General features: G+C 31.9%; 1 protein-coding gene across 4 annotated transcripts; it reads left to right on the top strand.

Moving 5' to 3' along the window:
- The first annotated feature begins 5,860 nt into the window (after nt 1–5,860).
- LOC122293389 (myrcene synthase, chloroplastic-like) lies at nt 5,861–10,731 on the top strand. Of its 4 annotated transcripts, none has more exons than XR_006237257.1 (3): nt 5,861–6,253; nt 6,343–9,527; nt 10,010–10,731. XR_006237257.1 is itself a non-coding variant. In XM_043101945.1 (3 exons), the coding sequence occupies exons 1-3, from the start codon at nt 5,972–5,974 to the stop codon at nt 6,795–6,797; spliced, it is 630 nt and encodes a 209-aa protein (XP_042957879.1). In that variant the 5' UTR covers nt 5,863–5,971; the 3' UTR covers nt 6,798–9,898. The 4 variants fall into 4 exon arrangements, 3 of the variants coding, with proteins under 3 accessions (XP_042957879.1, XP_042957880.1, XP_042957881.1); XM_043101945.1 differs by lacking the exon at nt 10,010–10,731 and having other exon boundaries at nt 5,863–6,253; nt 6,343–6,601; nt 6,709–9,898; XM_043101946.1 differs by lacking the exon at nt 10,010–10,731 and having other exon boundaries at nt 5,865–6,253; nt 6,343–6,601; nt 7,830–9,898.
- Nucleotides 10,732–11,757: the final 1,026 nt, after the last annotated feature.

The following is an 11,757-nucleotide window of genomic DNA, read 5'->3' as shown; positions in this document are numbered from 1 at the left end:
GGAAAACCCAGTGGGATAAAACCTTAGCGAAGGAAAAAGAATACAATCAGCACAAGTCTTCAAGACATTACTTCCCCTGAAAAGTGCATGATAACAGGTCTTCAAACCTCCGCATTCCAATGTTCTGCATAATCTTCTTAAATGTTGAGTTGGTAGTGCATGATAATAGGTCTTCAAACATTCGCATTCCAATGTTCTGCATAATCTTCTTAAATGTTGAGTTGGTAGTGCTTTAGTGAATAAATCTGCCAGATTTTTACTTGACCGTACCTTCTTGATATCAATTTCAACTTTCTTCTCATGAATTGCAATGATCTTCTTGTGTGTATCTGAAAAATAACTTGCATCTGTACATCCAACTAACTGTGGAATCCATGTTGATAAAATAATCTCAACTGGATCTTTCTGCTCATTACTACTCTTCTGGAGTTGTACTCTTCTGGAGTTCTTGTAAATAACACAGTTAGTGGAGAATTCATCAACATTAAACCGCTAATCTCATTTTTTAATAAAAACGGTGGCCAGCCTTTTAAGATCAGACAAGCACCGAGGATTTTCAACTCCTCTGTAAGTGTCAGGCGTGCTGTCAGGCACCGCAGCTGTCAGGCGCCGCTGAGCTATGAAACTATATTCCATCTCTTTTCTCTTGCTTCACGAGAAATGCTGTATCATAATTTTCTCTATAAAAGAGATATTCAGCTCATCTTCATTCGCATCTCATCTTCTTCACTTTTCTGTAATCATACTGCATTTTTATTCTGCAATTTCTTTCTGCATTGTTATCCTGCAATCTCTCTCTACAATGGCTCAACAATCTTCTCAGGGTCAATATATGAGGTAGTCTACACCTCGTTCATCAGCTGTTCCTGCTTTTACCACAGGTGCTATCATGCAATATAATGATCTGACTCGTAGGGCAGATAATGAAGCTATCTATGAGCTTGTGAGTCTCGGTACCCGATACTCATCATCCATTGTCGCATTTTCTCAGCGACTGCAATCCAGAACTTGTGGAGTTGACGATCTCCACGAGAATATTGCTATACTTCAGCGACTTCTTCTGGAGTCCAACATGAAGATAGAATCAATAAAGAAAGATAATAGGAATTTAAAATCCTTGCTTAAATCTTCTTTTCGATTGCCCACCCCTTTAGATAGGGATGCTATGCAGATTTTTGAAGAACAAGAGCGTTTGAAGAATGAGGCAAAGTGTCTCAAATTTTTGTAATTCTTGCTTCAAGATAATAAAATAATATTTCACAAATATTCATATTTGTGTTTCTATCTTTTGGTAGATGTTCTGTGTGCTCCCTTTTATTTCTTCTTTAATAATGAACACTTTATATCAAACCCATAATATGAATCTGAAATACTAATTGTATTAAAAGATGGTATTTCATGACTAATAACATCATCCATCTTCCCCTTGAAGCCGCAAGGGTTTCAGATTTATATTTCAAATATGTGCAGTTTTTAGGAGCTCTTCTGGAGCCTCAATGACATTTAAATCATATATATATAAACTGCAATAATAGCTTGTTTTCATTTGCGTTTGGATTGCTTTAGATTATATAAGGATCTTTGAAACTTGATAGAATACATATTTCCAGATGTATTCATATTAGAAGCTTCAGACATTTTCTATCCTTCAGGGATTTTCATATATATATCATGATCCCATGATCCATATAAATATGCAATTAATCATGCATATCCAAACTCTCGATAACTTTCAAGCTAATAAAAATCTTAATATGATTTCAACCACTTTAAAATCATATCAATGTTGTTTCTTCGAGAAACTAACTTGTGATTTCTATATCACATTTCCATATTAAAAGTTTCAGGCTTTTTATATCATGTATATAAATATCCACTGATATTTAACAAAAATCACATCTTTAGGTATTTGGACTTCAAGTCCATATTTATCACATTTTACTTAGTGATATCAATTCTGCAGGAATTGAGAAACTGACTCGTGATTTATATATCACATTTTTATTTCCTTTCCATAAATACCCACTGACATTCAACAAGCATCACCTCTTTAGGTGTTTGGACTATAAGTCCCGATGCATCATATTTTACTAGTGAATCAATTCTGCAGGAATTGTTTCTTTCAAATATTGGCCAATATTTTACGTCGATATTCTTCAACAGTTCTTGATTCACTTTCTCCATTACTTCTGGTAATGTCAATTGCCATCTCATATGGAAATATGTTGTCGACAACGATTTTATTTCTATCCATAATTTCTCCATTATTCATGAAATGTAACGAGATCTCGTTATTTTCAGGTACCTGTCCCTCTTCAAGAAGACATTTTCATGAAAAATCTCTTCAGGAGGCACTCTTCAAGAGTTTATATAGGAGAATTTTATACAAAGAATTTGGATGGACTTTATTGCTTGTTTTGTGGGTATGGCCTCTTCAGGAGCACCAAATTATTTGTGCCTTTCTCTTTTGAGATACTCTATCTTTTGTATCGATAAGTCTCACATGTCTTTATACATATTTTTAGACTGCTGAATTTCTTAATTGTCCTATAGGGACTTCAATCATCGCTGGGATTTTAGTAGCTAGAATATGAGACATTTTTATCTTATTGCATCCAAAATTTAATTATCATCTGAATTTCTGGTTCACATATGATAATCAAGATAACGTTGAATAATTTCATCTTATTTGCTTCAAGCAAATTTTTTCTTTCCACTTCTGGTGGTAAGACTTTATAGTAAAAGAATCTTCTGGTTCTTTTATGGACGTCCATATGAAAATCATTCGACTTATCGTAATTGATTTTGGATGATTAAGATAATCATGAAAAGATATAAATATTTTGAATCATATCACCTTTTGATGCATCATAATATTTGATTCAATAATTTGTATAATATCATCTCAAAGAGAAAGCTTACAGCTTTTCTAATACGAGCTTCTGGCCCGAAAAGATATTCATTATCACGTCCAATCTCTTAGTTTCTTTGAATGAAATGCATTATTCTTTTCACTTCAGGGAATAGAATGATATAAATTCATTATTATTCACTTCAGGGAATGATGTAGATCTAATAAGACGTGAATAATGATTCTTATTAAAAGCTCATTATTTTGTTCAGTCACTGAAAGACCTGATACAAATTTATAATATATTGTGAACATTTACATTTTATATTGTTACTTCAAGAGCATACTCGATATTGCTACTTCAGGAGCACATTCGAGATGTTCATTCAAATATATATTCTTTCCACAATTTCAATTATGCAACTTCAGGTGCATAAATCATAATAAGCTTTTAGTACAAGTATCACTCATATGAGATACTCAATAAAATTATTGATTTAGGGCGATCCTTCAGGGATGCTCCATTTCCATTCTCAGATAAATCATATCATCAATAATTTATAACAAGTATAAATAAATAAAACTTTCATTACTACAAAACATTGTAGAATATAAAAATATTTTATAATAAGATAAATGAAATACATTAATTAAAAAGGAACGCTTTCATGATCAACTCTACCACTAGAATCCTCAAAAAAATCAGAAACATCAAGACTTGTAATATCTTCTCCATCTATAGAATCTAAAGTATATGATGGTTCAGTAAAATTTGTTTCAAATTTCTTTGTTTTTTCTTTTATAGAAGATTGATATAAGTCAACCAAGTGCTTATCTGTACGACAGATACGAGCCCAATGTCCAGTCATACCACATCTATGGCATCCATCTTCATCTTTTTTTAAAAATTTGTTTTGGGGACTTATGCCCTTCTCTGAGTTGAACCACTTCTGGTGGTACGGTGTATATCTATTATTGTCCCTTTTAGTGTGGTCACTTCTAGGACCTCCACTTCCATAGTTTTTCCTACCACGTCCACGCCCTCGTTTTCTTTGAAAAGATGCACCATTCGCTTCTGGGAATGATGTAAATCTAGTACCATTCACTTCAGGAAATGATATAGAACCAGTAGGACGTGACTGGTGATTTCTTAACAAAAGCTCATTATTTTGCTCAGCTAATAGAAGACAAGATATAAGTTCAGAATATTTTTTGAACTTTCGCTCTCGATACTGCTACTGCAGGAGCACATTCGAGGCATGAAAAGTAGTATATGTCTTCTCTAACAAGTCATCATTAGTGACTTTTTCACTACATAATTTCAATAGCGAGCTAATTTTAAAGAGTGCAGAGTTATACTCACTAACACTCTTGAAGTCTTGCAACCTCAGGTGCATCCAATCATGACGAGCTTTTGGGAGGATTACAGTTTTCTGGTATTCATATCTCTCCCTTAAATCATTCCACAAAATAAGTGGATCTTTCACCGTTAGATACTCAGTTTTTAATTCTTCATGAAGATGGTGCCGAAGGAAAATCATTGCCTTAGCACGGTCCTGCAGGGACCCTTGATTTCCTTCTTTAATTGTATCTCCCAAGTTCATCGCATCCAAATGGATCTCAGCATCAAGGATCCAAGATAAATAATTTTTCCCAGAAATGTCAAGAGCAACGAATTCCAATTTTGTAAGATTTGACATTTTTTACATATATAAATCAAGAATATAAAAATATATTGAAAAACTTACTTGAAGTAGAGGACTATTAGCTTCAAGATCGTCAGAACTTTCGTACTGATAACGTGTTATAAAACTATCGAAAAGAAGAGAGAGATAGATTTATTATAAAACTTTCTAAAATGAGAGAGAGAGAGAGATAGAGCTCAGAGAAGTTATGAAACTTATGAATTTCTTAAAGAATTCAACGATATATATAGGCGTACAAAGGGAACTATGCTAGCTTACTATGCAGTACTATGCTGGCACTGTGCATATGTCGGTTATTCACTATGCTAGTTACTATGCAGTACTATGCTGGTACTATGCACTGTGCTATGTCGGCCATTCACTATGTTAGTTACTATGCAGTACTATGCTGGCACTATGCACTGTGCTATGTCGGCCATTTACTATGCCATTTACTATATAGTACTATGCTGACACTATGCACTTGACAACTAGATAAATGTTGTCATATAATTTAAGATAGTTTATAACATCAATTAAATAATATATAATTTTTTTACTATTTAAAATTTATATATTTTTATTTTTATATCAAAATAATATATTATTTTCTAGATAGGTTGGAGGAAATTTCTTCCAACCTAATTTAGAGAAATAAGTAGGGCGGCTAGAAAAATACAAGGTAGATGTCATGTGGGGACCGAGGCTTCAGCAATTTTCGAAGACTCATGTTGGGAAGCACAGCTTGAGAGTTATGACAGGTTTGGGGTATGAGATAAGACAGAATAGATTTTATTTATTTATTTTTAAATAAATATGCAAGACTTACACTTTTAAAAATTAGACACCTCACCCCTGGATCCATTGGATCTCAGTTTCACTACCCCTCCCTTCTCCATAGGTGTGTGAAACCCTTTTTGCGCCAGCACTGGTGCTCGCCCCTCTGATGATCAGTAATCAATTTGGACAGGTTTTTTGATATGTGACTATCTAATCAAGAATCTTGATAAAAAGAACATGAAGATCTTCATCAATGACTTTTGATCAGATGATTGCAGTTCTTCTTTTGTAAATACAGATCAAATTGCATGTGACAAATCTACAAGTTTGATTGAATTTTCCATGGAACTATAACACCTTCTCCAAAATAAATTTAATACGTCATTTCTAATTACACAATTTATTTCGTATACTAGTCTTATCATAGCCAGTACAGGCTTTGAAAAATTCTTAATGAATTATCATTTTTACTAACTATATATTAGATGCCAATATATATAAGTAGCTTCCAACCCTCTTTTGCCGCCACCTTTGACTGCTTCACCATGAGATTCATTGAAACAGCTAACTTGTACAGAGCGTGGCCTTAATATCGTCACTAAGATAGCCACCCACGGATCGCTATAAAAGGTCATATGCTTGAAGGCTTAAGCATATGTTCCACGACAATCCATTTAATCACGAAAGCAAAGCTTCCCTAATGGCTTACACAATGTGTCTTACCATTCTTGATTCAATCCAAAATTGCAGACCCGCGACATTGTTCCCATCCAAACAAACAAGAGGGAAAGGTGGCGATGCACCTCATCCTTTCCATAGCATGGCTCTCGTTGCAAACTCAAATGTTGACTCAACCAATATTGTTCGACGATCTGCAAATTACCATCCTACCATTTGGCATTATGATTACATCCAATCATTAAGAAGCAAATATGTGGTAAAGTGTGCGATTCTATTTTCTTGTTGTTTGTCTCGGTTGTTTTCGTAATTATTGTTGGATTATCCCAAAATTGGTTTAATTTGTAGGAGGCGTCATTCACACAAAAGATAGGTAAGCTTAAGGGAGAAGTAGCAATGATGTTTCATAAAGTGATGGAGCCCCTCAAGCTTATTGATATCTTGCAAAGACTTGGAGTATCTTATCACTTTGAGGATGAAATAAGGAGGATATTGGAAAACAATTACAATATTCATCATAGTGGTGATGTTTGCAAGAAGCAAAGTTTATATGCCACAGCTGTTGAGTTTAGACTGTTGAGGCAACATGGATATGATGCACCTCAAGGTAAAAAGCATACTAGTAATGCTTTAAAATATATATATATATATATATATATTGGATTCATTATCCCTCATTTATTTTTAACAATTGTTGAGTTTTGTTGATAGCAGAGACTTTCAAAAGTTTTATCAACGAAAATGTGGATTTCAAAGAATGTCTTTGTGTTGATATCGAGAGAATTCTAGCTTTGTACGTATGAATGGAAAATTCTTTTTATCATCCTCACACTTCACACACTACACTTATTTTAATTTTTTTTTCATTTTTTCTATAATAAATATGTAGTGTGTAGATGATAAATAAAATAATTTAATTAGTTTAATAAGAATAAAATGAAATAAAAAATAAAAAAAATAGAAAATATTATTTTAATATATAAAGTGTGTGGTGTGGGATGATGTGTAGCATTTCTTTGTATGAATTCCCATTAAAAACTCACTAATAGTCATTTTTTTAACCATTAAAAAGATAAAAATATATAAGTGAGTATATTTGATAATCATACTATTATTTTCTTTCTATTAATCTAGTTAGAGAAATAATCACGTGGGGGCTGGTGATGATGCATCTCGCCTCACCACATGATCAGCAGGAAAAAAACAAATGAACATGATGGAAACACAAACAAAGAATTTATGCAACAACTCCCGGCACAAACCAAGTTATTAACTACCACATGATTCAAAACATGACGGTCTCTTAACATTTTTTTTTTTTCCTTTCGAAAGTGTGGTTTTCATCTTAATTTCTTCATCTGACAGTTAAAAGTATTGAAACATTTTGACTTCAATTAAAAATGATAATAATATTTTTATTATATACTATCTAATTATAGAGATATATAGTACTGGTCGGATCCCATCAATAATTATTCTGTCGTAGTAGTGAAGGAATGATAATTTTATTTATATATTTTACCAATAACCCTTATATTATGAAGAAATTCTCTCAATTCATTTAAAATTTAAGTTCTCACATTTTTTTGTTCTCAATTTATTTAATTTGAATTTTTTTTAAAACGTTAAATTCTATCAATTATTCTCATTTACAGTTGTTGTCCCTGTATGAATATAAAAAATTTATTCTTGTTAGTAGTCTTGACCCAGTAAGATAGACCATTTGCCTTGCCCCCTTTCCTTTCAATTTTATTCTTGTTAGTAGTCTTGAACCACCAGAGCATAATTGTCTTAATGGTAGGTCATGCAGACTGTTTTATTTTTTGTTTATATAGGGGAGAGGGGCCGAATCTGGTTCTCCGAGAATAGGTCTTGTGCCATCACTGTTAAAGCATCATGACTTTTACGTGCCTCACCACATGATCAGCAGGAAAAAAACAAATGAACATGAAAACACAAACAAAGAATTTATGCAACAACTCCAGGCAGAGACCAAATTATCTACTGAAACATTTTGACTTCAGTTAAAACCAATAATAATATTTTTATTATTTACTATCTAATTATAGAGATAGATGACTTGACACAATTTTGATAATCATTGACCAAATCTTATTAAATGAAAAAATTAAATGATATTCTCGAACATTTTTTCCTTTTCTTGAAATTAGGTTTTCATCCTCAATCTCCAAATTATCAAAACTAAAATATTATAGTGAATCTGGTTCCCCAAGAATAGGTTTTGTGCCATCACTGTTAAAGCATCATGACTTTTGAGGGTAGAGATGAGAATTTTGAATTTGAGATGAAAGTTTAAAATATTATTTTTTAATATTATTACTGTTTTGAGATTTGAAAATGTTGAATTGAGATTTGAAAAAGTTGAATTGTTTATTATATTTTGTGATTTTGAGTTTGAGATGAGAATTCTCATCTACCAAACCTGCCCTTAAGTGCCGTGAAATAATCTGAAAATTAATTAAATAGTGTAATTTTAATACATCATTAATTTTAGTAACTATTTTAAATTTAAATATTATTATTGCCAGGCACCCCATGCATGTGATTTATAAGGATTGTTAAAACACAACTTAGTTAATTAATAATATATATAATTATAAATATATATAAAAAAGAAAAAAAAAAGAAAAAGAAAAAGAGAGCAATTGTTTGCTTAGGTTACATGTAATCGTTAATTTGTTGTAAAAAATAATATGTCAACTAAATAATATATAATTTTTTTACTATTTAAAATTTATATATTTTTATTTTTATATCAAAATAATATATTATTTTCTAAATAGGTTGGAGGAAATTTCTTCCAACGTAATTTAGAGAAATAAGTTATGCGGCTAGAAAAGAATTTGGAAGTTTACGTACGACCGGAAGAAATTTCAACGGCTACTTTTATTCAAGGTAGAGTCTATGTGAGGACCGAGGCTTCAGCAATTTAGGCGGCTAGAAAAAAGTTTGTAAGTTTACGAGCGAAAGAAATATCAACGACAATTTATACAACGTAGAGTCCATGTGAGGACGATGGATTAATTAAAATGATAAAGTCTCGTTAATTATTTGAAGAGAATAAAATTATTTAAATTAATTTAAAATTTTTAATATAAATTTAAATCTCGTACTATTTTAAATAATTAAAATATATTAATTTAAAATAATTTTTCACAATTATGATATTTTTGAAGCTCATCAAAATATTATAATTGTGTTATTTTAAAAACAAATTTAGTCCGTTATTGGAAATATCATATATAAATAATTAATTGCTTTAAAATCTGCTTGATTTCATTTTTAACACGCCATCGAGACTCAGCACGTAGATCGAAACTCGTAATTAAAGAAGAAAGAATGAGCGGGTTATCACAGGTACCCCTCTTTTTGACCCCCGAAACAGAGGAAGTAGTCTTCCCCACCATGGGCCTCAAGCCAGCCACCCCACACCGCCAGTCTCCTCCACGCCATCGCCACCTGCACAAAGAGCGTCGCCGAGCACTCACTCTAGGCTCGCCGTCTTCCTCAAGGTAAGCCAGCGGCACTCTCTCTTCCTCACATTTTACTATCAAAAGTAACTATCAAAGAGTAACTTTTAAGTTAAGTTGCAGCTCAAAACCAGAGAGAAAAACAACCAAAATAAGAAACAGAGTGAAAAGTCTTGGTGATTCTCAAGATTAGTCTCCCGACTAATATTCTTATAATGCTGCGTGCGTGTGTTTGAGCTTGTGTTTGTGTTTGTGTTTGTCATAACTTTAGCAGAGAAAATGGGTTGGACCTGGTTGGTATATGGCTCATTTTTTGCCTTAAATCTGGTCAATGTTCAATGGAGTTTTATATCACTGTTATTTCTTATATTTCTTTTTTACTTGTAATGTCATTATCTTTTGTTCTTGTAGGACATGTCATTCTATTTTTTGCCTGGACACTTTCTTTATCTTTACTATTATTATTGTCGTTGTTGTTGTTAGTATTATTACTATTATTTTTGCTTGGAACTTTTAACTTTTAGGTAAGTCCAGTCCATATGGTTAGGGAAGTTGGAGCATATACTGAAGTCAACAAATTGGATTTGGAGACCCAAAGTGATATATCTTTTATGTTTAAATAGTGGAGTATACATATAAGTGTTAATGGGGATGGTGAAAATAGACCCATCGCAGAAGATGCAAATGGAGCAGCGAAGAAGTAGATGCAGAGTATTGCAGAAGCAAAGACGCGCGCATTAATGCATGCTAACGTACACGTGACGATCATATATAGTTACATGCACGTTTCAGAAATGAAATCGGCTTGATCTGCATTGTATGTAGTGATGTCAAACTTGATCATGTCATCAAACTTAACCTCAATTTCCACCACCCGTTCCTCCTGCATGCGGACGTTCCTGGTCCACACTCTAGCTAGCTACTTTCCAGTACACAATTAATAATTTTGTTTAAGGAATTTTAAAATTAATTACGTACAGTAGTACAACACCAATTTGACATAACATATAATTATATATATAGTAGTTTTTGGCAACTCTTCTCACCGAATTTTCTCTGTATTCCAATCCAACGTGCAATTTAATTTTCCAGTCTAGAAAAAGACGTACCCCAACTCTTCTCACATCTCGGCTCAGCACATCAGCACATGATGATGAATATTCAAACAACATACGAACGAACAAAGAATTTATGCAGCAACTCCCAACAATTAAAAATATCGAAAATGTGGTTTTATTTTTAATTTCTTCACCCAACAATTAAAAATATTGAAACGTTTTGACATCTATTAAAAACGATAATAATATTTCTAATTAAACTAATGTTGTTTCATATGAAGTAGATAAACTTTTATAACATACCAAAAGGAGATTAAATAACTGCATAATTTAACTAGAAAAAATAAAAAGAAAAAAAATCCAAGCGGTTGATGAGAAAGAGAAAAGAAAAATAATTGTTAAAATATATATTTAGTTTATTTACAATAACTTTTAAATTTATAAATTATTTTAAAAGTTACTGTAACTAAAGTCTAATTATTTAAAAATTAACTAATTCATTGTGATTATATTTTATACTCAACGGGTCTAGATTAATCTCCATCCATTGACTTGATTTGACTTTTTTGGATGAGTTTTCAAATTGATTGTGGGTTCAAGGGATTCCAATTCTGTGGATTCATATCATTTGGTATTTAGAGCAAGATTTTCAATCAGGTCTAATTCTATCTTTTAATTCTTGCATTGCTTATAAAAAAAGAAGAAAAAGAGCAAAAATTTCCTTCTTCCTAGGGCTATCAAATTTCTCATTGTTTTCTAGGGTTTCCTTATTATTTGATTAGGGTTACCTTATTCTTTGATTAGGGTTAAAAAAAAAATAAATTCCTTATTCTTGGGCTGCTAAAATTTGCTTCATTAGGGTTTCTAAATTCTAGTGCTTCTTGCATCTTTGAATTGTCAATTGCTAGGAGTTCCGTTTCATTGTTTTCTTCTAGTTTTTTCTGTTCTTGTGTATTTGAATTTAGTTGTTTGATTTACAAAATTGAATATTACTGATTGTATTTGAATTGGTGAGAAAAGAAAAGAAAAGAAAAGAAAAAAAAAAGGAAAGGAAAAAAAAAATTCGAAAAAAAAAATCCAATTGTTTTTTATTGAGCTTTATCATCGAAGGGTCTGCATACATCATTATAGTTGGTATCTTATCTTATAGTTACTCATCCATTCCTATAATTTTCATGATTCTCTTGTCGTTTTATTCCTTCCATGTTTCTCTT

This window comes from Carya illinoinensis, chromosome 14, assembly GCF_018687715.1.
Source record: "Carya illinoinensis cultivar Pawnee chromosome 14, C.illinoinensisPawnee_v1, whole genome shotgun sequence".
Taxonomy (NCBI): Eukaryota; Viridiplantae; Streptophyta; class Magnoliopsida; order Fagales; family Juglandaceae; genus Carya; species Carya illinoinensis.
Note: the sequence above shows the minus strand (reverse complement) of the source record. Positions and strands in the feature narration are given on the sequence as shown.

Excerpts from the sequence above, each read along its gene's own strand:
- LOC122293389 (XM_043101945.1), top strand. The coding sequence starts at position 5,972 with ATGTTCCACGACAATCCATTTAATCACGAAAGCAAAGCTTCCCTAATG. Across the intron at positions 6,254-6,342 it reads CATTAAGAAGCAAATATGTG|GAGGCGTCATTCACACAAAA; the intron begins GTAAAGTGTGCG and ends TTTAATTTGTAG. Across the intron at positions 6,602-6,708 it reads TGGATATGATGCACCTCAAG|AGACTTTCAAAAGTTTTATC; the intron begins GTAAAAAGCATA and ends TGTTGATAGCAG.